This window comes from Halichoerus grypus, chromosome 3 (genome assembly GCF_964656455.1).
Source record: "Halichoerus grypus chromosome 3, mHalGry1.hap1.1, whole genome shotgun sequence".
Lineage (NCBI taxonomy): Eukaryota > Metazoa > Chordata > Mammalia > Carnivora > Phocidae > Halichoerus > Halichoerus grypus.
In genome coordinates, this window is record NC_135714.1 from 119,313,950 (window position 1) to 119,339,486 (window position 25,537).

General features: G+C 47.0%; 1 protein-coding gene across 2 annotated transcripts in view; it reads right to left on the reverse strand.

Moving 5' to 3' along the window:
- MAML3 (mastermind like transcriptional coactivator 3) overlaps positions 1-25,537 on the reverse strand; it is a 395,961-nt gene that overhangs the window by 10,943 nt on the left and 359,481 nt on the right. For both annotated transcript variants that reach the window (XM_036078949.2, XM_036078948.2), the window contains exon 3: positions 2,180-2,425. In XM_036078949.2, coding sequence (XP_035934842.1) covers positions 2,180-2,425 — 246 coding nt within the window. The remainder of the gene's footprint in view (positions 1-2,179; positions 2,426-25,537) is intronic.

A 25,537-nucleotide genomic window follows, 5' to 3' on the forward strand; every position in this document is an offset into this window, starting at 1 on the left:
GGACACTTTCACAGCTGCTGCAGAGCTCAAGAAAGTCAGCTTGGCATTGATATGGCAGTATTCATTCTCGAAACGCAAAGCTGACAGCTCACCACCCGTGACCCCTCGCAAGCCTGCGCCCGTCAGCTCTGTCTCGGGGCACGGGTAAGATGCAGCGCTGACTTGTTCCCGCACATGCTCCCCGCCTCACTTCTGGGCTAGTCCCATGGCAGGGCTCGCACCCGTGGCTACAGCTCTCACGCCACATTCCGTGACACCAGGGCCACGTGACAGGTCCCCCCCCCCCCCCCCACGTGTACAGTTTCCCGTCCAAGTACTAACCAGGCCCGACCCTGCTTAGCTTCCGAGATCAGACGAGATCGGGCGCATTCAGGGTGGTATGGCCGTAGACTCGTGTACAGTTTCCAAAGAATTTTACACGCATGATTCCATGTGGTCCTTAGAGCAGCTACAGGAGAAAGGCTGGCGGATTATTAAACCTAACCTGGTGGACGACGAGAAGGGGGTGAGAGGTTTTTCCAAAATCACACCACAGGCAAAAGATGGGCCACATTTTGAGTCCAAGTAAAACTGTTCTTTCCTGGGTCCCTCTCCATGACTTGGTTTCTACACCCCTTCCCCCATCTTTTCCAAGGGGCCCTGTATTTCTGTGAGTGCTGGGTTCTGAGGGCTGCCCTATTCTCTCGGCGCCTCGTCTGGGCATCCTCCTGTGGCAGCTCTTCTTCCACTCTTCTGCTTCCCTCCTTGTTCCCTGAGGTGTGGCTGCCCTCGCCGAGTGGGACAGTGCTGGCTGGCTCAGCAGCGTTCGGCCTGGTTACCCTGGCTCCTATTTGTGCCTGGGTCACAGCACACACATCAAAGGCCAAACTTCCTGGGATTGGCTGAGGAGAGGATTTACACAGCCCAGCTTGCCCTCGGTGCTCCATTTATCACTGCCTGAGAGATACTAGCATGGTTCCTTGTCACACACCTTATGCAGGGTGAGAGGGATAGAGGTTTGTTTGTACAAGAGCTGCCAGGCGGCTGACTGACCTTGGTAGAAAGGGAGACAGTTACACAGCTGCTCAAGAACAAAAGCAAAGAAGGGAACATAAGTGAACTGTGCTCAACAGTACACTTTTTCTATTTGGGGGATGAGTGGTGTTACTCTGAACCGCTGCTCTTAGTAGGGACCTCAACATGTCTGCGTCCCACACAAGTATGTGTGTGTGTGTGTGTGTGTGTGTGTGTGTGTGTTGAAGGATGCTTGATAAATTTCCAAAATTCTGATTGTATTAGGAACATTCTGGAAGGGAAACTGTCAGGCAGAGCTCCGTTGGGCTCTAAGCCTCATAGGACAACCTCGCACCTACCTCCTATAATCAGAGAAAGCTGCCCTGTGCAGACCCCACAGGAGCCAGCTAGAGATCTCTGATGGAAGGCCTCAGGCCTTTCCTGGGATAATACTGAATCTGGCATGGGCGTCTTGAAAAACAGAACACACTGAAACCTACAGAAGCAGCTCTCAGGGAAGGCTTTCTTTCAAAGCTGGAGGAATTATATGGCAAGGGTGGACAAAGATGCCTAAGGTAAGGCTTTATTTGTGTTAGGCCTTCCTTTAACTCAAAGATTTCTTGAGCTGTTTTAAAGCTGTTGGGAATTTTCTTAAGTTTGCACCCTTCCTGTGACCCTGAGTTCAGCTTTCCAGGTAGTTCTGTGGGCCCTATTATTCTTCTATTGTTCCTGTCCCATTGTTCATGACCAATTCTGTAGAATTCTCCTCAATCCCTCCTCCTGACATTTTCCTTCAAGAAACAATGTTCTCTGAGTTATTTTCTTTTTCTCTTCATGCTAGAAATATTAGCGTCTATGAAGAATGTGAGGCAGCCTCCCAACCCCCACACAGATGGCGCACACTCCTGTACCAGAAACCAGAAGAAAAGGAGTCAGGCTTGAATCGAAGAAATGTCTCTGGCAAACGGGCCTTCAAATTGCGGGCTGAAGCCTGTCTTTTAAGAACAAACTCATTCATTCTAAGAAAAAGCCTAACTAATTGAAAGGTCTAAATTCTGCAGGTTCTTCTGTGATCCCGGGAAATGCTAGACTGTGACTCTCTTGACAAAGGACATGAACTGGAACTCTCCGGCAGACACCAGGCCCTGAATAAATAAATGCTTGCTGAATAAATGAATCACGTTACCTGCTCGGCCAGAATCTGCTGTTGTTGTTGCTGCTGCCTCTGCTCCCGCAGGAACTGTTGCTTCTGCTGCTCCATCAGCTGGGCCCGCTGGTCAATGAGCATCTGCTTCATGATGGCTGCCTGGGGCTGGCTGCCGAGGAAGCCGGGGCCCGCGGGACCGGCCCCCGACACCATGCCGCCCGAGCCTGGCGGCACCGAGGACTGCATGGGGCCTGTGGTCCGGGGGAGTCCAACTGGGTGTTGCTCCTGGGAGGACAGGAAGACGAGAGAATGCACAGATTTCATATCTGAAAGGAAGCATGGGGCAGAGAGCCGAGGCTCTCCGTGGACCTGAGAGGTCCTGAGTGGCACACATTCTATTCCACAAAACAACCTAGTAATCCTCAAATCTGGCCTTACCACGGTGGAACTGGAGAGGTACAGGGAAACAGTAATAGAGGATGGCGCTGGGACATCTGAGAGGAGGTCTAGTCTGTTTTGGATGGGGCTGATTAAGGGACAAAGACCAGGTAATCAGCTAACGTTCTGCATTTCTCCAAAGGAAAGGGATGAAGACCTCAGGCTGGACCTTAAACCTCTTAACCCTTACTGCCCACCTGGCCTAAATGGACTTCTTCTTAGCCAGTAGGAGAGACCTTTACAGAAGAATTCTGGAATTTATTAAGCAATAGATCTACTATTCAATGGAATTCTAATTAATTTGCAACATTGGAAAGCTTTGCTATATGTAAAGAGAAAAATCCTGCTAGTGGGAGTTGTTGATGGTGAGAACTGGGAATGTGTTACACTGAACAAAGCTACATAATCTCCCGACATCTTTAAAAATAGAACCAAGTCTCCTATGTCTGGGACAGTTTATAATGCGGGGGTTGATTTGGGTCTTTTGATTCTACAATTGTCTCAGTCAAATGATGGCAATTTTTAAGGATTGGTTCTTAAGGAGTAGGAAGTAAAGTGGTAGAAAACTACCCACAGAATCTAGTGACTACTTGGAGAATGTGCTCAGAGGGGAAGCCCATAACACCCAGATGGTGCTGGCCAGGAAAAATCGCTGATGGGAAGAGTTGGTAGGTGATCATAAGATTCGGCTTCTAGATAGTTCCTTTCTTGTTTGTCCCCTAAGCACACCTGGTCATGGCAAGTATTGTCTCAATATTCTGCAGAAATGTTCTTTTTAACTCATTCAGGTTTCAAGTAATTAATCTGAACACAGAGGATCTCATGTCTGAGATGAACACAAATTAAATGGGCACGCACGTGAAGACATACCCAGTCCTGGGATGAGGTACCAACATGAGGTCGAAGTCATAAGAAATGAATATGAAGAACTCTATAGTTATTTAAATATTTTTGTATCCAGTCAAACTAGATTTTAATATTTTTTCCTACTTCTGCTTTGCTACCTCTTTGGTACAGATAGAGTCCATCAGGCTGGCACTGTCCTCTCAAAACCTACAGTTGAGTTGGATCTCTGGCTCTCCTAGAGACACGGTCCTGGATCTCATGCCCCACAGCCTGGGCTCGTGGACCTCCCCTCTGTTTTGTGGTGCTCAGCCATTCGTGCTTCTCCTTCCAGCGGTGAGATACCTCAACCACATCTTCAGCTGCTCTTCTTCCCTCCCTCCACCGACAAACGACGCAAGCAAAACAAACAAAAAACCGTTACTCCTCTCAGCCTGGGAACAAGAGGCCAAGAAGTCCTGGGGAGTTAGTGCAGTAGCCCAGGTCACACTTAGCCAATGCAAGAATCGGAAATAGCAGAATTGGAACACTGATCTTGAGTCTAAATTTAGTATTCCTTCCACTGGTCCAGGCCCTTCCCAGACTGCGGCTTGGTGGTGCCAAATGTACACCTAAGAATTGCTTGTAGACTAAATATATAGTGTGTCTCCCAGAAGTGTACTGTGTTCTGTTTTTCAAATGTAAGTGTTGTTGCAAAACCCTTTTTGTCTTTGTGTATTTTCTCAGTAGACAATTATTAGGTAGACAGCTGTGAAATATTTATGTGAAAAAGAACTTATACTAAAAAATGCCAGGAACCTTTATGCTACCACAAAGTTTCCTTTAGGCCTGACCCCCACAGGCATCAAGATATTTCAGAGTCTCCCCCTTTCCCCAGGATTTGCTTCCTGTTTCCAAGTCCTTCCTTCCAATGGGATAAAGCTGCTTCTTGCCACCTTTAGAAACAAATGGCTGATTGACTAACACTTTAACAAACGAACTCAATAAACAGTTAACCGATCAGCAAAAATACAGAATACAGGTTTTTTTTTTCCTCCTGTGTATTTCGGTATATTTAATATTTTCCAGTTTTGATAAGGAGGAGAAAGTTAGAAAAAAAAAAAATGAGACCCAAGGGAACTTAAGTTTGCTTCAGCTAGTTTTATGAGCGGGCTGGTCTGGGCTGGCCCTGGGCTGGCGCTGTTTATCTTTGGGCACTTTGAGATATTCTTGTCCTGTGTGACCAGCCCTGTGTAGCTGGGGAGCATGCCCAGAAGTGGTAAGTAGTCCCGTGTTGCTCTCCTAGCCTTTTCTCCACCCTGGAAAGTAAGGGAGAGGTAAATGAGATGGTGATGTAGATATATCCAGCCACTTTTGGCCCCTGTCTTCCTGGTGGGAAAGAAATACTTCAAAAGCACCGGGTGGCGGGGGGAGGGGGGGGGGGCGGCGGCACGACAACGACTTCCCAAAGAGACAGGTAGGTTATTACTTCCCAGGATTATGCATTTCTCCAAATGACTCCCTCCCAAAGGTTTTGCCTTGGGGTTTCCCTGAAGACCTAGGGGCAGGAGGGCCATGTGCATTTTAAAGACTTGCCTTCCAGATGAAACATCCGTGAAGCTAAGTTGATACGCCTTTAGGACTTTCCCAACAAGCTCTAATACATTCAGTAGCGGGTGAGTGACACCTAGAGCCCCAGCCTCAAGTGTGTATTGCAAAGTGTGAAGCGCACCAAGTGACTTGCCTTACAAATGGAGCTGGCTGAGGCCATTAACTGTTTCATATTACATGGCAGCTTTTAACCTCCGGTCTAAGAGGGCTTAATGAGCAAGAGTCTGTCGAATTTCAGGATTTCAAGCCACCGCTCTTGTTTCTAAGGAGGACACACACTGCGTGTGCAATTAGACAAAACCAGGCTGAGCTTTCGTCAGAGAAATGTAATGCCTTGAAGCCAAATGATGCAGTATTTTTAGTTTTAATTACTGGCTCGTTCTCCACCCCGCCCCCTGCCCAACGACCTCCCTTGCCTTCTCGGTAGCTTCCCCTCAGAAAGGCAACTGGCTACACAGACCCTCATTACTCCCCAAACCTTCTCACTCTTCAGTAAAATAAAGGGAGGGGGGGGCAAAAATCAAAACCAATGAACCCATTTTACATAGCTTCTTCTCCAGGGAAAAAATCCTAGCAATTTTCTAAGGGCTGGAGAGAGGTAGGAGGTGTAAAAAACGCCCTACCTCCTCCAAAGAGGCAGTTTCCTACTTCAAAAAAAACAGCTGTGGTAAAAATATCTCTCAAGAGCAGCCAGCTGTTTATTTATAAATCTGTGCGTAGCGAAGCTTTATTTCTCTTAAGTGTTTTCAAGAACAAGCGTAGTGTTGGGGTGAGAGGGGCCGGTGTGGCTGGCGGCAAACCAAAAGAGCGCCGGCTCCGGGGAGGGGGCTCCGAAAAGGCTGCCGGCGGAGACGAGGCCGGGGTGCCGGGACTTGGGGGAGAACTGGGGGGGGGGCTCGAGGAGGCCCCGGGCTGCAGCCTTTTCCAGGCGGTCCCTCGGCGGAGGAACAAGGAGCAGCTGCTGTTCTCCCCCTGCCCCAGCAGATGGTGGTGTCAGCCCGGCGCTCCGGCTTGCAGAGCCAGCTCCGCCCGCGCGGCGCCCCCCCCCCGCAGATGGCTTAATCATGACTCCTGTTCCCCCCCCCCGCGGCCCCCGCCCCCCGCCCCGCGCGTCTGGGCGGACGCTGCGAACGTGGAGCCAGGCAGTCAAGTGTTACTGCGTACAGCAGGTAGCCTGGCAACTGAGAGCATAATACCGAGCAGATGGTGTTCGCACGGCGTGATGGACATCACACACGACAGCCTGAGACAATCCAGGAATTCCCTGGTGACTCGAGGCCCTCTTTACACAAAATGAGTTCTCTCTCCATTGCCGTGTATCTCTGGGGTTATCTCCCCCCCTCTCTCCGACTGACACCGAACTGGTTTCTTATTACCGACTTTCCTTCCAGCCCGAGGGGAGGGAGATTTCAGGTCGGGGTGGGGAGGCCGGGGAAGGAAACGGAAGGGCTGGGAGCGGGAGGAGATGGCGGGGGGCGGTGGCGCCCGGAGCGGGGAGGGCGAGCGGCGCACACCAGCCCCCGGGGCTGACCCTCCGAGAGGGGCAGAGTTCCCCGCAGCCCCGGCTGCACAAAGCCGGCGCGGGAGGGCGGCGCTGAGGGAGGCCTCGGCTCAGAGTCTTTGCAATCACATGGCCTACGAACAGCCTAAATGAAATTTAGGATTTTACTTAAAAAGTCCCCTGGGGCGTAATTTAGCCTCTTGACTCGATCCTATATGCTTACAAGTCCTTAGGGGGCTCTAAGAAGTCAGGAGTGGGGCGGCAGGCCCGAAGATGCCTCTCAGCGCAGGCGTCTCTAACAAAGAAACCGACGAGGCGGTCCCGGGCGCGGGCGAGTCGCCCGGGGGCCGCGGAGGTCCTTGGCCGGCGCGCGCTGCTGCTGAGCGGGTGAGCCGGGCGCGCTCCGGGGGCGCATTTCCCGGGTCCCCGGCACACCGGGAGTGCCCGGGGCCAGGAAGGAAATGGGTACTTAGGGCTAGCGAGGAGACAGAGGGTTGTTCATGTAGGAAAAAGTAAGAATAATAAAATGGATGTCCCAGAAAACAAATCTACGCTTTTCACACACACTGAACTGGATCAAGTAATTAAAAAAATCAACCTCCAGCCCAAACGGACTTTTGCCTAGATTCTATACATCAAGAGCCTCCTATGTCCAACCAATCACCCGCATCCAAAGGCTTTCTCCTGCAAAGATACTATTCAAGTTTTAAGTTTCAGAAGAAGGAAGTCTTTTCAAAGGTGGAAGCTAACGTTTCACGCAGAACATCACACTTGGTGGGAAAGAGTTCAGCAGTTCTCTGTCAGAGGGCAGCACAGGATGAATCCGACACCCACTGCAGCCTGACGGACGTGTCTGGCTGTGACTCCCAGAGGCTCAGGGTGGTGAACCGGCATTCTGAGGCTCTGGGAAGCCATCTGACCTTTAGGTTTCAGTCCCCACCTCCTCAAATGAAGATCGTAGTCATAAAACTCCTTCCTTGACCAATGGAAACTTTGGAGGTGAAAGAGTTATGGAAAGAAAATGGTTAAGAAGGTGCTCACACCTCCCCCACTTCCAGTTTGGGCAGTTCAGGAACAATAATGGGCTAAATTCAATCAGAGGTTCTGAAAGTGGGGTTCCAGGATCAGCAGCACCCGGGAGCTTATTAGAAATACAAATTTTCAGGCTCCACCCCCTGGCCTACTGAATCAGAACCTCTGGGAGCCCTCCAGGTAATTGCGATGCCCCACAGTTTGAGAATCACTGGGGCAAATAGTACTCCTACTTTCCGTCACTGACTGCAACCTGGGGCATCTGAGCTCTCTGGGCCCTGATTTAGATCGCAAATCTTGCCCCTTCAAAAAAGCAGGTCAGATTTTGCTTAGGCTTTTATTTCAAATTCTTCAGCATTTGGAACAAAACTCTTAAATTTTCAGAGGGTTGCTCTGGCAATGCAAACCCAAGAATTCTGAAAGGAGCCCATGGCCATGATTCTTCCAGGAAGGCCAGTACCCCTGGGGGGAGTGGGGGGGCTGAGCAGCAGCCAAGACTGAAGAAGGGGTGAGGCCACTGAACTCCCTTGCTCAGGCAGGAAGCATAAACGTCACTAGACTTCCCATCTCCTGGTCTGATAACGAGATAGAACTACGGAAAGCTTTGAGGAGAGTTCCCTCTGTTGGAAAAGGTTCTTCAAACATGGAGAAGACCAGAAGCAACAATGGAAGAAGACAAGTTACAATTATGGGGCACCTACTGGATGGGTTCACCTGCATAATTTAAACACATTTTGTTGATTAAAAAAAAACCCCAAGTCTCTGAGAGGTTAAGGAACTTGTCTGATGACCCACAGCTGGTGGTGGTGTCTTTGGGATTCTCACTTTTCTATTGACCATAACATGCATCTGGTCTAAATTCAGCAGACCACCCAAGAGTAAAGAGAAGTGGGAAGGGGGTGGGGGGGAGAGAGGAATGGGCATAGAATAAAAAGGTAGAATCTCTACAGGGATCAAAGGATGAAGCTGAAAGAGCACAAAAATATGCATCATTTTTTATATGTTGCCTGATACCCAAAATTAGGATGCCTTTGTGGTATCAACTTTGACATTTAAAGAAAGGGCATAAGATTAGACCATTCAACCGTAAGTGGAAGGAAGAAACAAAATAAAATAAAACCTTAGAATTCTCTTTGAAGTCGATCAAGTGTCAGGGCAGACACTTGGTTTCATGATGGTGGCTTCTTTTACAGACTTTCTTTGTCCTTGTCCAGAACAATTTTTCACTGTGGATCTGAAGAGTTGCTTACAATAAATTCACAGCAGAGCCCCAACAGGGCCCATCCCGTATACAACCCTCTGTTTCTGCAGATTATTGAAGAAGGTTGGATAAAAAGGTTTGTTTTATAATCTGTGATGGTTGTGTCCCCATGACCATTGAGTTTTGAGGCAGTTTATAATTTAGGAAGCTTATCACTGAAACAGCAGTGACTTGAGGCCCAGTGGTAAGCCTGCTAAATGGGTTCAGCAAAGTTCATTGTTCAACCTCAAAGAAGGAGCAGTTTACATTGGAGGAACCCACCAGGCCTGGGTAGAAACATAGTTCCATCATAGGCCCAGTGGCTGGCCCTCTGGACAACATAACAAATAGCTTGCTATTACTACTGTTACAGTTTTAACCTCTTGATCATGCAGCCCTACAAAGTCAGGGTGAGGAAAGAGCTGTGTTTCTGTTTCTCGCTTAGCTCCTAAAACAATGAGGACTAAGACTTTAAACTTGGCTTTCTTTCCAGGTTCTCAGTGAACAGAATGGAGTTTCTATCCATTTAACTATTTAAAAAATACATGCGTTACTGATCCCCGCCCCCCCCCCGGCCTGATCTTGGGGAATATTTGAAACATTGCCTAAAAGTGTAAGGAACAAGAAAAGCAATATTCATTTTAAACACTCAGAGGCAACCATGTTAATATTTTGATGTGTTTTTGTATTTCTTCCAGCTTTCCCCTCTGTATACAATAATATACTTACCATGGTCATGGTAATGTTACATGCGTGATTGTACCACTGTTTCTAAGTAACACAGGACAGTAGAAAGTTCCAGCCTTCCACATGCTTGCAAGTTACAGTTTTCTGGAGGAATGACATCCTTATGGCAATATTATCTGTCAGGCCTGTAGGTTCTGCATGAGTCTTCCAGCATCCAGCAGGGAGCGAGGTCCATGGTTGCAACAGAGTAAATGTTTGCCGAACTGAACTGACTAAATTCGTGGTGATGAATTATAGCCAAAACCAGTATCATGTATGACTGGAGAGGAGAAAAAAAAAAAAAGATGGCCCTACAGTGGACAGCTTCTCCGAGCTACAGGAAGGATCCTCCAGTGAAGATGAAAGAAAGGGTTAAGTTTGGCAGTCCAGAGCAAGACTAGATGCATCAACTGACAGGAAGGTCAGGCTTTCAAGGACTTACTTGGGGGTAAGAACAACAAAAATACCATTTGTCCTTATCACTGCTTTGAACATAGTCACCCTAAGTCCCTCCAGTGGAAACACAACTTTGAGAGTTATGCTTTTCCTCTGCCTTTGATGTAAATTATAGAGCCCTTTTGATCCCTTTGTTGTGATTAATTCTACCACCAAAGCAACTCTAAATTGGTTAAAAGTTCATTAGTGTGCAACAATAGGAGCTTGATTAAATAAATTATGGTACATCCATACCATGAATACTAGGCAGCCAATAAAAATCATGCCTTCTTAGATTGTCTAATCACACAGAGAACAGCTTACAATATATAGTGAAGAAGGGGGGAAAAAAGCAGTTTCTAAAACAGTACTCACAGAATAATCATGTTAGACAAGGATTATAAGTGATTTTTATTTGTACGCCCTTTCAGATTTTCTATTATGAAAATATTACTTTGAATAAATATTATTATTATTATTTTTAAAGACTTTATTTATTTGACAGAGACATAGAGAGAGCACAGATAGGCAGAGCGGCAGGCAGAGGGAGAGGGAGAAGCAGACTCCCCGCAGAGCAGGGAGCCCGACGTGGGGCTCGATCCCAGGACCCTGGGATCATGACCTGAGCCGAAGGCAGATGCTTAATGACTGAGCCACCCAGGTGCCCCTGAATAAATATTATTTTTAAAACATGCTCTAAAAAAGAAAGTCTTTAAGTCATCAAAAAATAGAAGAAAGAGACACAAAGAAAAGGGAAAGAAAACGGGCCTATTTTCTTGTTTTCAAGGATTCCAAAGTTCGGATGAAGACGGAGGCCTGGGGCGGGGACTGAAGGCTTATCGGAAGAAGTGAGGTCTCAGAGTGGCTCAAGCAGTGGAAGGGGAATGGCTTCCAGAGTAGAGGGACAGAGTGATCAAAGACTTGAATACATCATACCCTGAAATGCCATTTCTAAGGACTCATCTCATGGAAATAGTCATAGCTTTGTACAAAGATTGATCTCGAATAGCTTGAAGGATTCAGAGTAGCAAAAATTAGAAGCAGCCTCAATGGTCAACATTTAAGAGGATTCATTAAACCATAAGCCCCCCGCCCCCTTCATTAAGCATACTTGGTCTAAACAGCCGTGGATGGGACATCGTGAGTTCAAGAGCGGCCCTGGCTGTGTCTGGGCCCGGGACTCTCTCCACCTGAGCCCACCTTATGCTGTGCAGTGTGCTGCAGACATCCTCAAGTTGCAGTTCTCCTCTCAAGACTTGGGCATGGCATGAACACGAACCAACTGGGTTTAGCTACAGGCTCAGCCACTGGGCCAGCTTTTCACTGCTTCCACAGAACACCCCCACGGCCCAGGGAAGGCCCTGACCGGCACTCACTGTCTTCCGAGAATTCGCCGATTCACCGGGACAAGCCTATCTGTGCCGCGCCACCCTGCTCTCTGTGGTTTTTCTCCAGAGCGTGGCCACAACCAGCCCTATCTTGAACTCGAGAGACCAGTGAAAAGCCACCATCATTTGCCTTTACGCCTTGTCTTCTCCGCGGGAGGCTGTAAGAAGACCCCAGCCCCAGGGCGGCCAGACCCGCTGCCGCACAGCATTTGCCCGCATCCAAGTGGCCTGAAGGACACATGGGCTGCAAGTGGTTTGACAGCTGCTGCAGGAATTAGGGTTTTTGTGTTTTTTTTTTTACCCAGTGTTTGCTGCCTTTCTTCCCTGGATTTAAAAATAGAGAGGGGGAGGAAGGAGCCTCAGCTGTCTTCAGCGGAGCTGCTGGGAAGTGTCTTTCTCTTGAGCTACTGTTCCCCCCCGCAACTGTACCTTTCTCTTTTATTGCCTCCCCCACTTTCTGATGAAGTCATCACAGCAGAGATTGCATAACTGATGCAGAGGCCTATCTTGTGTTATACTGGGAGACAGGCCAATGTTTCCGTTTATAGACAAGAGCACTACCACGCTGCCAAATGGAGCTCTCTGCTGCAACCACTACAAGACAGGAGGAAGGGAAGGAAAGCTCCGAGCTGGGGGGCGCGCTGTGAGCAGAGGCGGGTACTTCCTCTACCTCCGGGCAGCCTTGGGAGGGTGATGGAGGGACACCGGCTCCGAGTGCCTGGGTGCAGCCCCTTCTGCCTGGCGCACGGCTCTCCCCGCTCCAGGACACAGGGACGGTCTGTCTGGTCAGCCTGTTCGGCGTGTTTTTGGACTGCTGAACCTGTCTGTGGGCAAACCAGGTGTGATCACCCCGAGGCTCTGGGCGGAGGGCTGGCCTTGCCACACTCCTTCGAGCAGAAACCAGGCAGGCAGTTGTGGGGTTGGAAGAGGCCGGGACTTTGGGAAGGGAATGAGAAAGTAGGAAAAAAAGGAGTAACATTTAGAAATCTGGGGTTGGTACATCACATACTTAGAGATTTTGGCTGAGAACCAGGTTCTCAGAGGAAGCAAGTCTAGAAGAGGGGCTTATGGGCACGTGGGGATGGGGGTGGTCTTTGGACCCTGGATCTTACGTCCTCAATGATCCTCCAGTTGAGATTGTTAGCTGTATTCTTCACACAAGGTTTTACATAGGGTCACTGAGAAACCCGGACAGAACTGGAAGATACCTTCTATTTTATGCTTTTAAGTTGTACTCTGTTACCAGATCATACTGTTCTAACTCCATTATGAATTAATATTCTTTTTAAGTCCTGTGTTTATCCTGTGAATGGTAGAATAACACCACGCTATTTTTAAAAATAAAAATATATTACATATTTTTTTTAACCCTATTGGCATTTCTTCGTTTTGTAAATATATCTGGTGACTCAAAGAAATAGAAGTGGCCAGGGTCTTTTGTTAACCTTGAGAAGAGTTGGGGACAAAGTGGGATAAAAATCGTCTTAGAAGAAACGTGGGCCCCAGAGATTCTCCTTGATTTCACCTGCGCTGCAGTATGCACAGCTCCAGACTCCTGCCTCACACTTGCAGTATCCTGGATAACGGAATCTGGAAACAATTCGAAATCATCCTCTATAGATCTTCAACTTTCACTCATTTTAGCAGAACTTCACTCAGGTAGCATGATTCAACACCACCTGGCATACAGCAAGTGCTCACAAATGTTTGCTCTCATTAGCACCAATATTAATAATGAGGAATTTAGAAGCTTTAAGTAGGGCCGGTATTTTCAGCTCCTATTTTCTTCTTTCTTAATGGTCAGATCAGCTCCTTAGCCTTATCAAGGAAAATACCCTTTTGCTTAGGATAAAAACTAAGTTGAGAGCTAAATAATGGAATCAGACCCTAGGATGATGGTGAAGTTTATGTGAAACTTTCATTTTAGTGAGGAATAAATCCACTCATGTTGACAACAGCATATAGGCTTTTTAAGATGGAGGTTATGTGCCCATTATCTTTTGCCACTTATTCCTACTCAAAGCATCAGCATTTCTGCTTAACCATCTGGGATAGATCACTGTTTCCCATTCCTTGCTGTCAGAAGCTAAGGCCAAGTCTGACCTCCTTATCATAATATCACCTCCAGTGCCCATCCCCTCCCCCTTCCCCCAAAGTTTCTTGTGTTAATTCTTCCTCTAGCTAGCTGACTGAATCCTCTCCTCCTCTGTGCTTTCCAGAGCTGGGTGAGCTCCCTTACCACATGCATGTGATCCCCGCACCCCCCAACCCCCCCCCCCCCCCGCAAGCAACGCCTCCTCCAAGAGCTTTCCCGACTGCCACTTCTCTCCAGGTTGACTGCTCGTAGGAGGTCAAAATCAGAACAGGAGGGTCGGGTGATTAATGCTGGAGTACGAAAGGGAGAGCCAACCTACTGCTCAGGGGATTTATCAACCTGAGAAAGCTTCCCCAGCACGAAGGATCATATTTCTGGTCTTCCTTACCTTTGGCCATTTCCCTAATATGCATATTTAGTTTCCTCGACCTTGGTCCAACTGATTACTTTCTCCTTTGTGCTTCTCCTCTTTATCCTCCCCCAACTTAAGAATAGACAGTTTCTCGATCAGCCATGATGAAATCCCTCCCAAGTCTACCCAACCTTTTCTGGAAGCTGAGGATACATATAAATGGCTGGACACCTGCTGAGCAGTGGGGAGGTGGGGGGGGGATGAACCTCTAAATTGAACTGTAAGTCTGTCTCAGGTTCCCATTATGTGACACACAGGAAAAGCCAGCGCATGAGAGATTCCCTTCTTTATTTACCTTAGGGTCTCAGGACTTAATTTCTACTGAAGATTACTTTCTATATAAGCCCCAGTGAACACTACCTCTTAATTCATATTTAGGAGCATGTAAAAAAGGTTGACAGGGCCAATCTTTCATTCCTTTTTAGGTGTAGTCATAGAGAATTTCCAAGGAAAGAAGGAGTCACTGAGTCCTCATTAGTTAGTAAACATAAGCCCCCAGGGAGTCGATGCCCATGCACAGGGTGCTGGGGGCTATCTCACGACATGGAGGGGCCATCCCTGTGCCTCAGAGCCCAGCCAGCATTGCCATGGAAACATCTGGAGCTGTAGCAGGGTCCCACGCACTCTCAGTACCTCCCCAGAGGCTTCTTGGGGACAGAGCCCAAGTATATCCTGCAGGCAAATGCACACACACCCTAGGTGGGAACCTAGAAAGGTCTGGAATATTCTGACTCACTTTCTGCTGAAGGACTCTGATAAGAAAAGGTCCCTAGGTCAGTAAAATGTATTGTCAAGGGTGCTAACCCCACGTTAAGTTCAGGGACCTGGTTCGAGAACGTGGAGACTTACACCTCCACTGGAAGCTGTATGTACTGCACATCCTTAATGGCATTTTCAGTCTCAGTTGTTCTTAGAGAATACTTGGCCCCAGGTAAAACAAGCAAGCAAACAAATAAACAAACAAAACGAAGCAAACAAGTAACAGCTGAACTTGCATAATAGAATATAAAAATCCATGGGTATGGATTGTGTTTACAAGTTTGCTGGGATTTTCTGGATGCTAAGGTACTACCGCTCCATTGGCAAAAAAGCCTCCATCACCCTGAAAATAAACCGTCCACCTGAAATCTGAGCACTAGGACATTATGTATAAGTTTCCACTGAAGTTTTCTTTCAATTCAGACATGACATCCCGCTATAAAAATGCTTTGATTGCTCTAGAAACTCCCAAGGGCCTCCGGCACCCCGCACAATGGCAGGTGTTGTGGTTGGAATCCCAGAGAAGGGCCGCCATGGCCTGGTCCTGTGGGATGCTGAAGTCCCAGGGGAGAGACAAGGTTTCCCTTCGTTGAAAAGCTGGAAAATGATCCCAGCTCATCAAAGGTGAGCCTGTGGCATGTGCCCTGGTTCCATAGGATTTCCATAAAACCAGCCTGGTCAGACCTGGGATGGTCACAGTTACATGGCAAAAGAGGGTGGGATGGAGGACACATAGGTTCTAGGGATTGGTTGACCTGGGGCAAGTCACTGAACATCTCCGAGCTTTAGTAGTCCCCCTTATAAAGTGAGGACACCTGGCCAGGTGATCTCTAAGGTCCCACTGCCCTAAAATTCTCTGGTTCTGCTTGGCAAGAGCTTCATGGACACGGGCACACGTGACCAGGAGCCTCGATGGAAGTAGGTTTGGATTTGAGTGAGTGGAGGAGAAGGAAGGAGCAGTCACTAGCGGGAGGGAGGCGGCCACGCCCAGGCTCCAAGCTGGGGTGTGCACTGGGGTGTGTGGGAGAGAAGCTGCGCTGGGCGGTCTGGCCATGGACAGGTCTGAATGCAGTCACAGACATGCCACCCAACCAACAGAGGGGAGCCACAGTAGTCTCTCTCTCTCTCTTTTTTTTTAAAAGATTTTATTTATTTATTTGACAGAGAGAGAGCACAAGTAGGCAGAGCGGCAGGCAGAGGGAGAGGGAGAAGCAGGCTTCCCGCCGAGCAGGGAGCCTGATGCGGGGCTCGATCCCAGGACCCTGGGATCATGACCTGAGCTGAAGGCAGACGCTTAACGACTGAGCCACCCAGGCGCCCCAGCCACAGTGGTCTCTTAAAGGGAATAAAATGATCAAAGCATTACTTTCATAAGATTAAGCTGGGGTCAGGTAAAGCAGGGATCAGAATGGGGCTGGATCAGAAAGGAGAAAACTAGGGGCGCTGGGTCGAGAGGCAGCCATTGGAGTAATCCACCCAGGAGGTGAGGGGAAGGTGGCCGAGACTTGGTTACTGACTGTGGGAACTGAGGAGTGACAAGTCACACAAACTGCAAGGTGTATTTTGGCAAGAAGAGGAATTCACACTCTTCACCATATGCAGTGTCTGGGGTCACGCCCCCATCCACTGGTTCTCACCTCCTCCCGCTCACGCCTGTGTTATTCTCACTCTGCCCTCACGTGGCTACCGGAAATCTGGCCCAAGAATGCGATCCCCATCTAAAAATCCGGGGTGAGCATGAGTGATTCCAGTTTTCTTTGTCCTCCCTCCTTTTTCACAACGGAATTTATTTAAATGTGAATACAGTATACCACCTGGCTTTGAACCGGGAGTAGGACAGTAGGCGTATGCTTTGAATATTTTCCAAGCCCTAACAATATCTTCTGGGGCTGAGGAGAAGATGCCAGACAATAACAGGAAATAGGACCAAAAGTGCTTTGAGAAGAAGAAACCTTCTCATTTCTGTGCTTCCTTCACTTGTTCTCCCAACTTTCTACTTCCTGCTAAGCGTTTTACTTAACTCTTTTCAAGAAGGCCTGACGAGGAATAATGAACGTTAGATGGTCCCCAGTTAAAGGGGCTTAAAAATGACAAGTGGAATTCATAACAAGAGTGATACCTAAGTATTTCCTAGGTTTAAATTCAATAGTGGATTTTAAAAACAGTCAGAAAATCTCTCTCGGGCTTCATGCTACATCTTGTTTGTGTGATATAGTTTCTTAAGATAGTTAATGTTGCAATTATAACACCAATGTTTAAAATCTAAACTGGAGATAATAGCGAAAATAATTTCTAACAAAACAGTTAATTACTACAAAACCAGTCAGGCCACTAAAAATTCATGACTGAAGGATACGTTTGGCAGTTCCAGGTGAAAGCATGTTTTTTATCAGTGACTGGGAAACTAGGTGTCTTCTCTGAACAAATAAAAAAATCTTCTCTTTGAAAATCTTCCTACCCCTTATGGAGACAACACGGAGGGGAAGCAGATACTCTGGGCTACAGCACTCTGAAATTACCACCGGGCTCCGGAAAATGGATTGCTTCACCTATTTGTTCGGTCTTTAATCTGAGGGAGGGGCTGCAAATCTCCCCATCTGTCTCTCTCGCTCTCTGGGCCCCTCGTTACCATGGTCTTTCCCACAGTGTCTGAAGGAACAAGATTCTTCTGACGTCTGACACTGGACCTCTGCAGGCAGCCAATTTGTTTTCCTTTTGCCTCCCCACCCCCTCCTCCTCTCTCCCTTTCTAATCGAGGATATTCTTTCTGTGCATCCACCAAAAGTAATGTGTCAAACTATGATTATGTTTTCTTTTATTAAACAAGTAGAAGAGAGACAGATTGCTTTCCTCCTTTGACCAAGTAAAGGTAATAAAAGGCCCAGGGAAAGTGGGGGTAGGAGGGGGAAGGTTGGCGTCTGCTGTCCTGGGCTAGGACAGCTCTTGTCTCGGTTCATCCAAAGGAATTCTGGGCCGCCCGCTGCCCATTTTACTCAGCGGCCCAAGGCCAGCAGCAGTAGCTTCTGGACCAACTGAGTCTGTGTAGCCCTCGGCCGGTTCAGCCTATGTTCTGGGGGGAAGCAAAGGGGCAAGAATAGAGGAAGGCCCTGCCCTTCACTGTGCAAGGAAATCAATCCTTAAATGACATATCTCCTAGGTCCTTGGCAATCTGAAAGAAGTTAGCAGGTTCAGGAAAAAAAATCCACTTAAACCCTTAAAACTTAATCCACACTTCTGTGCCGTGGAGAAAGCAAATGTCATTTGGGAGTTTTGGGGGGACGTGGGGGAGAGGGTACAGAGCACAGGGCAACTCCTTCCCCTCTTAGACAGGGATTTTTCCTTCCAGTGTTTGTATATCCTTTAAGAGAATGAATTTTGGGGGCAGGAACTTTTAGAAATCCTGCATGATCCTTATTTCTTGCACATATGATATAATTACTGAGACCTATAAAGAGCAGCAGAATGCACACGCAGGGGTCATGGCCTCTGGATTAGGAATGGCAGAAGAAACTCCCAGCAACACGGGCCTGTGGGACACTGGCTTCCCCCTACTCAGAGGCTCTCTGGAAGAGTGCTTCCATCCTTGATGTTTGCTGTCCGGGGAGCTAACGGAGAAGCACGTCCTTGGGAAGTGAGGTTTATGGCACTTGGGCCCCAAGAAGAGACACCTACTAGGTGAGAGTTTCCAGTGCTGGTCACCCTGTGACTTGATACTTATCACTTTCCTTGTATGGGCTCCAAAGAAAGAGGCCCAGCCCTCAGAACAGTACCAAGGACTTGAGTACCAGGAGGAGGAGCTAGAAACTGGGAGGGATGGAAGTCAGGTCAAAACCACCGGGGAAAGGATATCTGCTTCCGAACAGCAAAAACAGGACTGGGGAGAGGGGAGGGCAAAATACATAAATGGAAATGGTTGGAACTGAGGAAGCAGGCTGCTGCTGCAGAAGAATCAGGTTGAGAGAAGTCCAAGAACAGACCCTGGCTGGCAGGCACCTCCATCCCTGTCCCCCAACGCAGGATGACATTTGGCTTGGAGACCTTCTAATCCAAAGCACTACTTTCTGTTGTCTAGATGTTTGGCGCGGAGGTAAAGAACAGAGATGCTATTGGAGTGAAATTTCTTATTTCTCTTTCAGTCTGAACGCGGCTTTGGAACGTTGAACAATCTCAGGTGCCTGCTCCTGAGGTTTTGGCTTGTGAGGGTAGGGAAAAACCTGACCAGCTATTCCGTAGGCAGCCATTCTCAAAGCCTGCTAAACTCACCCCAGCTTTGCTTGGCTGGCCTCAGAAGACAGCCTCTCTTGGGGGCCTCCCTTTGTGCGCACACCATTTCTGATCCTGCATCACTGGGCAACAGACTGGGGGCATGATTTGTGGCTGCTTGAGCCCTCGAAGAGCCAGAGGTCACCTCCTCCTCCCCATCCAGGCCCTCCAAACCCTCAACAGAGAACAGTCCCGCTGTTCTAAACAGAGCTCCAATGGAACAAATATTTTCTTCCTCAGGAAAGATTGGGAAGTTTCTTCAAATTGAGGAAAAACAAAGGATGGATTATGAATATATAGTTACTACATTTACAAAGATATTATACAGAATAAGGGTGAAGTTCATATTTGTCCTAACACTTTCGCTTTTCAGGTTTTTTTTTTTTTTTTGCATGAATGCAGATTTTTAAAACATAAAACCTACATTCATGCTAAAGTACTAAAAAAGTTTTCCCTATGAGAAATGGCTACTTAAGCACCAAGGGGCCAAGTGATAGCTTTCGTGGCATCAACAGAGATATCTGCATACATTTCCTCCCTAATCTGTTTTCTCGCAGATCTGAGTGAAAATCGGATTGTTTTGTGAGGCAAAATGCAGCCGCAGGAACAGCTCGTAAAGCTCACCACAGACATAGCCCTCATAGCAACGGGAGCCCTCTCCTCTGGCTTATGAGCTCTGGCACTTGTCAAAGGGGGGCCACCGATCAGAGACACTTGGGAAGACATGAGTCTGTCAGAACACGTGAAAAGGACAGTGACACGGAGTCCACATTCGTGTTGCACAATTTGCATGAGCACTGCTGGACAAACTCTGTTTTCCCATGCAAGTCACAGGCCCGCGGCAGCCGTGCTAATTGGGTGAGGGTGCCACTCAAGTGTGGGACCGAACAGGAGTTCTCGCTACCCGGATGGATAATACAGAGTTCTGAGCAACACGGTAATTATTTTAGAGTTATTTTGCATGACCACCGCCCCATTATCTTTGTCCCCCCACCCCCACCCCACGGTGGAAGTGAATAAGAAAAATCACCACCCGCGCCTCCAAAGTGGGATTCATTTTATCTGAAGTCAGCTTAAGAAAAGGAAAAGAGATGGCAGGGGAACAGTTATCATTTCATTAATATGGATGGATTAGTCATGTCACCAGAGTGACAGTGAATTTGATTGTACCCTGAAGTACCAATAGGATGCCAAACATAGCCGTGAGAAACGCAAGAAACTCTGAATGGCAGAATGCTTTGGAATTCATCGGTGAGAATTCCAGTCCCCCAAGATAAGGTAGTTTATAGCCCACATGCTATTTCAAGGCTAGGTGAAGGGGAAGGCAGGGTTAAGATTTCCCAGGTGCCTCCCATAGCTACCTAAGAAGGGGGAAGGAGGCTGACAATTTCTCACCCCCTTCCTGGGTGGCATTAGAAGCTTTAGAACCTTAAGACAGATGCTCTCCCGTGGGTCACTCTCCATCCCCAATAAAATCAATTGTTCGGAGGGAAGGAGAGGCCTTCCAAGTGGTGGGTCACTGGTCCTCCTTCTGCAGACTGTCCAGCATTTGCTGACTCTGCGCTAAATGCAGACCAGACAAACTCCAGAAATGGCCTTTGGGGGCAGGTTTGGGTTTTCTCCCCCTTTGTTCCTTGGCGATATTAAGCCTTAAATCCTCTTTGAATCTGAGAGTTAGCGATGGCGCTGTATCTAAACCATATCACGTCACGTGATGAAACCTGACACAGTGGCCTTCCCTCCTCCATTGTTCCTGGGTCTGACCTCAACGCAGAAGTCTCCCCTGTGCGGCTGAGAAAAAAACACATTTAAAGAGCTAGTTAGGCTCGCCTCAGGTTCAGCTCACCTCTTTTTACATTTTACCTAGAAACGGTCTAAGACCACTATATTTTGAATTTCAAAAGTTGGTGATACATTTTCACCTAGCATTTCCTATCCTCAAGTTTCATCAGTTACTAGCCACCCCCCACCCCACCCCACTCCTTCTCTAATGGGGGTGGGGGCGAGGTTTGGGAAGAAAGGTTTCTGTTCTGCTTTCACATTTCTGAGTTCAGCCCTAGTTGAAAATGGTCATCCATCTGCGGGTGGCAGGAGTGGGGGCGTCTCCCCCCATTGGGACAGCTGGTGAATCGTCTCCAGTGATCCAACTGCTCCTCCCCATGTTAAAGACTTGTAGACCTGGAATCCAGCACAGGTCTTCAGGCTCTAACTCTGGATTGGACACGCAGAATAGGCAAAAGATGAGTCTCAAGTGCAGGTGGAGTGGGGAGTTACCCATAGGTATGCTTTGCCAGATAACAAAATGCCCCTTAAAAACTCTCTCCCGCTGTCTGTCGCAATGTAACATATTCACATTTCGGTTTAGGTTTACTAGGAGATTACTATGATACTTAACATATTACTTGGGGTGGTTAGAGCCCACATGGCCCCTAATCCTAGAGAGTGCATAGGTTCTAAGTGGTGGCATACAGGATGGGGCAGGCTTGGTGGACCTTAGGGAGGCTTGTGCCTTGCGGGAGGGAAGGAGAAGACACTGATATAAACCCAGCCCGGGTCACAGTTTTGCCCACAGTGGGTCACAGCGTTATAATGGCATCTTTGACCTCCAATCCACAAAGAAACCATTCTTACTTCTTGCAGTGTCTGCATGCAAGGTTACAATATAGCCTCTTTCATAAAGAAAGGTACGCATTCAAGCAGAGCCCTCCATGGAGCCCCATGCATAAGGAGGCTTGCACTGCATTTATTACTACTGTGGTCTGGGCCCGGCAGCAGAAATTACCAGCCTGACTCTGAAATAGACTTATCTTCTCCCTTGCATGTGACTCAGGGATTCAAATTCTAACTTTCCTTGCAGGTAGGGATTGCAAAGATTTCTACGAAATGTGGCAGATGGCTACCTTTAGGTTCTCCCCATATATTGTATTTCATCAAGCGTAAGATTCATACATTTTAAGGCATACATTATGGACCTCTAGAAAGAAAGACGAAAGCTCCCACTCAACTGTGGCATGTCATTGGCTGTAAGACGCACCCTGATTTCAGAGATATAAATTTGTGCATCTCGGGATCAGTGAGATATGGTACTTCGGCCTGTTGGTTACGTGGGCCCAGGCCTGGGCCTAGGCACTTACTTGTGCAGCTGGGGAGACCAGAGTGGTGGTCACTCCTCCGCCTCCGGGCCGTATCTACCCTGGACCTGGCCTGGCTCTCTCTGTGCTCACAGCCCCCCATCAGAAAAGGGGTGAGTGATGACAACCTATCCTTGGTCTCTTTTCTGGGAACCAAGAGAGGAACGGCTGGGGAAAGGGGCTGCAGGTCACCAGAAGTCTGGGCAGCTGGGGTTTCCCTCTCCTGGCTTCATTCGGAGCAAGACTTGACACAAAACCTTTTGCATTTTTCTAGATGATAGTTAAAAAAAAATCTTTACCACGTAGCATTGCACATATTTTTTCCAAGAGAGCCTGTGTATAGATAAGAAGGAACATGGCCACTCAAAGAAACACAGGATTACCACCAAAAGGATTTTAGATTGATTCTAGAAGAAAAAAAGCTGAGGGCAGGCAATAATTTTAAGGAAAAAAAAAGGACCCTCTACATTTATAACCGGAGTTCTTCAGGCTGCTAATGCTTCTGGTCATTGGCCGCTTCCTTGTGGTGACAATGGCAAGAGCTAAGAGGAAGAAAGAAGACAGGGAGGCAAAGTTTCTGCAGCTGGGTGATTTTTTTGGACCTATCTGCTAGGTCAAGATAATAGGATACAATACAAACCTGAGGAATTTATTCTTCCTGTCTTCAAAAAGACTTACTGCAGTCTCGAATCTTGTTCGGGAAAGGGCTCAGCTAATAAAAACCAGATTTATAGAAAGAGTGGGTGCCACCCGACTCAATATCTATTTTCCTTTCATTTCTCTTTCCCTCCTTGTTCTGTTTTCCTTTTTTATTGTGGCAAAATATACATAACACTTAAAATTTTCATCACTCTTAAAGGTACAGTTTAGTGGCTTTAAGTACATTCCCGGGGCAACCACCACATTATCGCTTTCTAGAACTTTTTCATCATCCCAAACAGAAACTCAGTACCCAGTAAGCCGCCTTCCTTTCTTTGTTCTATTCTTTTTCGTTTCCTTAATTATTTTTGCTAGGAGCACTTCAACGCTTATGGATATTGATCCAAATTTGGAAAGGAACGTGACAAATGCAAAATGGGAAAAGTCCTGACCCGAAAGCGAAAGACGAGTTTTAGAAGCTGGGAACAGAGCTATTATAAATGGGCCTTGAGAACCCTTGCTGGGAAGATAAAATATGGTTTTACAGAATGATTAAAGGGGAAAACAAATGTGTTAGAGCAACTGCAGAACTTTTATGTTCCTCACCTGCGCACTTCACTGAGGCTGAGGCTGGAATGAATGAGTTTGTGAGGCTACTCAAGCCAAATGGATACTAAATCATCAAATCCTAGCCCTGTTCACTTCTTCTGTCTGTCCGTTGGTCCACCTCTCTTTCCGTTCACAGGTGTACCTGTATTGAGCAAACATTATATGTGTGCCAGGCACGGGGCTCTGCCCGAAAGTAACTCCTACGTCAGAAGGCAGACAAATATGGAAACAAAGAATTATGCAATGAACAAGATGCAGACAAGTGAATGATTAATTCTATTCAGGGGCTAGGGTGGGGGCAAGGGGTGGGACTTAATGAGAACCCTCTTCACCCAAGGCAGACTTGATGTTACCTATTGTGTGTTGGATATTAATATGTGCTAATGTTATAAAGTTATGACTATGAAATTATAGACGATGTATAACATGGAGCTATAATGTTAGTTGAACAGCAGAATGGAAAATTGCATATGCCTTATGACTACAACTGTGTTAAAACTTAAACAAGGGTATAATGTGGAAAATATAAATATGCAAAACAAAGTTGTATTAGGGTGGTGAATTATGGATGGCTTTTAAATTTAGAAATGTAAACATGCTCTTATAGTTCCTTAAAATTGTTTTTCTTTTTGATTATAAATTTACCCACTATGGAAAGTTTAAGCAACAAAGAAAAATATAAAACAGGAAAACAAAGTCACTGGTAATCATTAGCACAAAATGGGAATCACTTGGTTAATCCTTCCTAAGTCCTCAGTCAACTAAAATAAGGATCATATAATGCCATGCTATGGATGTGGTATTTATTTAACCAGTTGTCTATTGTTGGACATTAAAGCCATTTTCAATTTTTTACCATTTAAGTCACGCTGAAATGAGCTGTCTCGTACATAAACCTTTGTGCATGTGTCTGATTACTTCCTTGAATAATTTCCTACAAGTAGGAGTTCTGTGTCAAAGAGCATGAATATTTTTTGGACTCCTGTTTTGGAACATATTCCCAAATTGCCCTCTGGAAAGATTTAACCTATTTACGCTCACATCAGGAATACACAAGGGCCTCTGTATTACAATTTGGATTCCATTTTTTAAAATGACCAACAGCCCCAGTGCAATTATGATTCTGGGTGTTTCCTTCCTAATGACTACAATGGAAGATGCTGCAAATAAGATTCATTTAGAGCATGTAGTCACCCAAGCTTTTCCCTCTGTTTCTCTTCCCCTACCCAAAGCCCTGCGAATAGGCATGGTCAGTCTTTGCTTCTCCTCATCAGCATGCTGACAACAGATGTCCCCTGCCCAGCCTCTTCAGGGTAGTGAATGCCTGAATGCCACAAACACTATTCCCGGGGGCTGTCACCTGAGATTCTTCAGCTGTCTGCTCAGAGGCGAGGCCCCTGTGTATCAGAGTGAAAAGGCATATCTTTATTCCTGTAGTTGGCTGGACCAGCTGGCCAGCACCAATTCTTAGGAATGACAGCTGGTTTGCTGTTCCATATTTCAACAGCCTTAAGCCAGGATAACACCTGTAGGCTCTGGGAAGGAAAAACGCCCGGACCAACATTGGAGAAAGCCTGCTCTTGTTATTTGGCATGGACCTCACACTCCTTAGCATCTTGGATCAAAGATAACTATGCCAGCAGTAAGGGCAACCAACCAAGTGAGGGTCTACTGCTCTGTTACTATTGCAATGGATTTGATTCAGGGTTTCAAATTACTTTTTTGGTAATTTGGTAATTTTTTGGTAATCCCAAAGACGGTTTATTGTAATAGCAAAAAAAGAAAGAGGGAGCGTGAGCTTTTGCATGTCAGTATTAGATGGACATCAACGCACGTGACACAGAGAGGTTGGGTGGTCCTGCTGATGAAACTACTGGAAGCTAGGAAGTTCCACCAAAATTTCTGGTTGTCTCAGTTTTAGGTGGTGAGTCAGGATAGGGCAATAGTTCAAACAGAAACAAACAACCCCCCAAAACTCTTAACTCTATAATTTCCAATTTAATTTATTTAATGGACGCTGGTGAGGGGGAGGTCCAAGGGTGGTGGAGAACATGTTTTCCAAGTTTGAAGTCAAATTTCTAGCTTGGCAGAACTTATGAGAGAACACCCTCAGCAGTCCTGGGAGAAGAGATGTAAGGGTGAGAATGAGAAACGGAAAGTCGCCTCAGGAGTTATTTGTTCATCTCCATAATTCCTTAGGAAAGCTGCACATAGTAGAAGAAAAAAGCTACTTTGGGCAGAGCACTGGAGCATTGTAGGTTGTCTGCAGAATGCTACTTTGACTCTTCTCATCCCA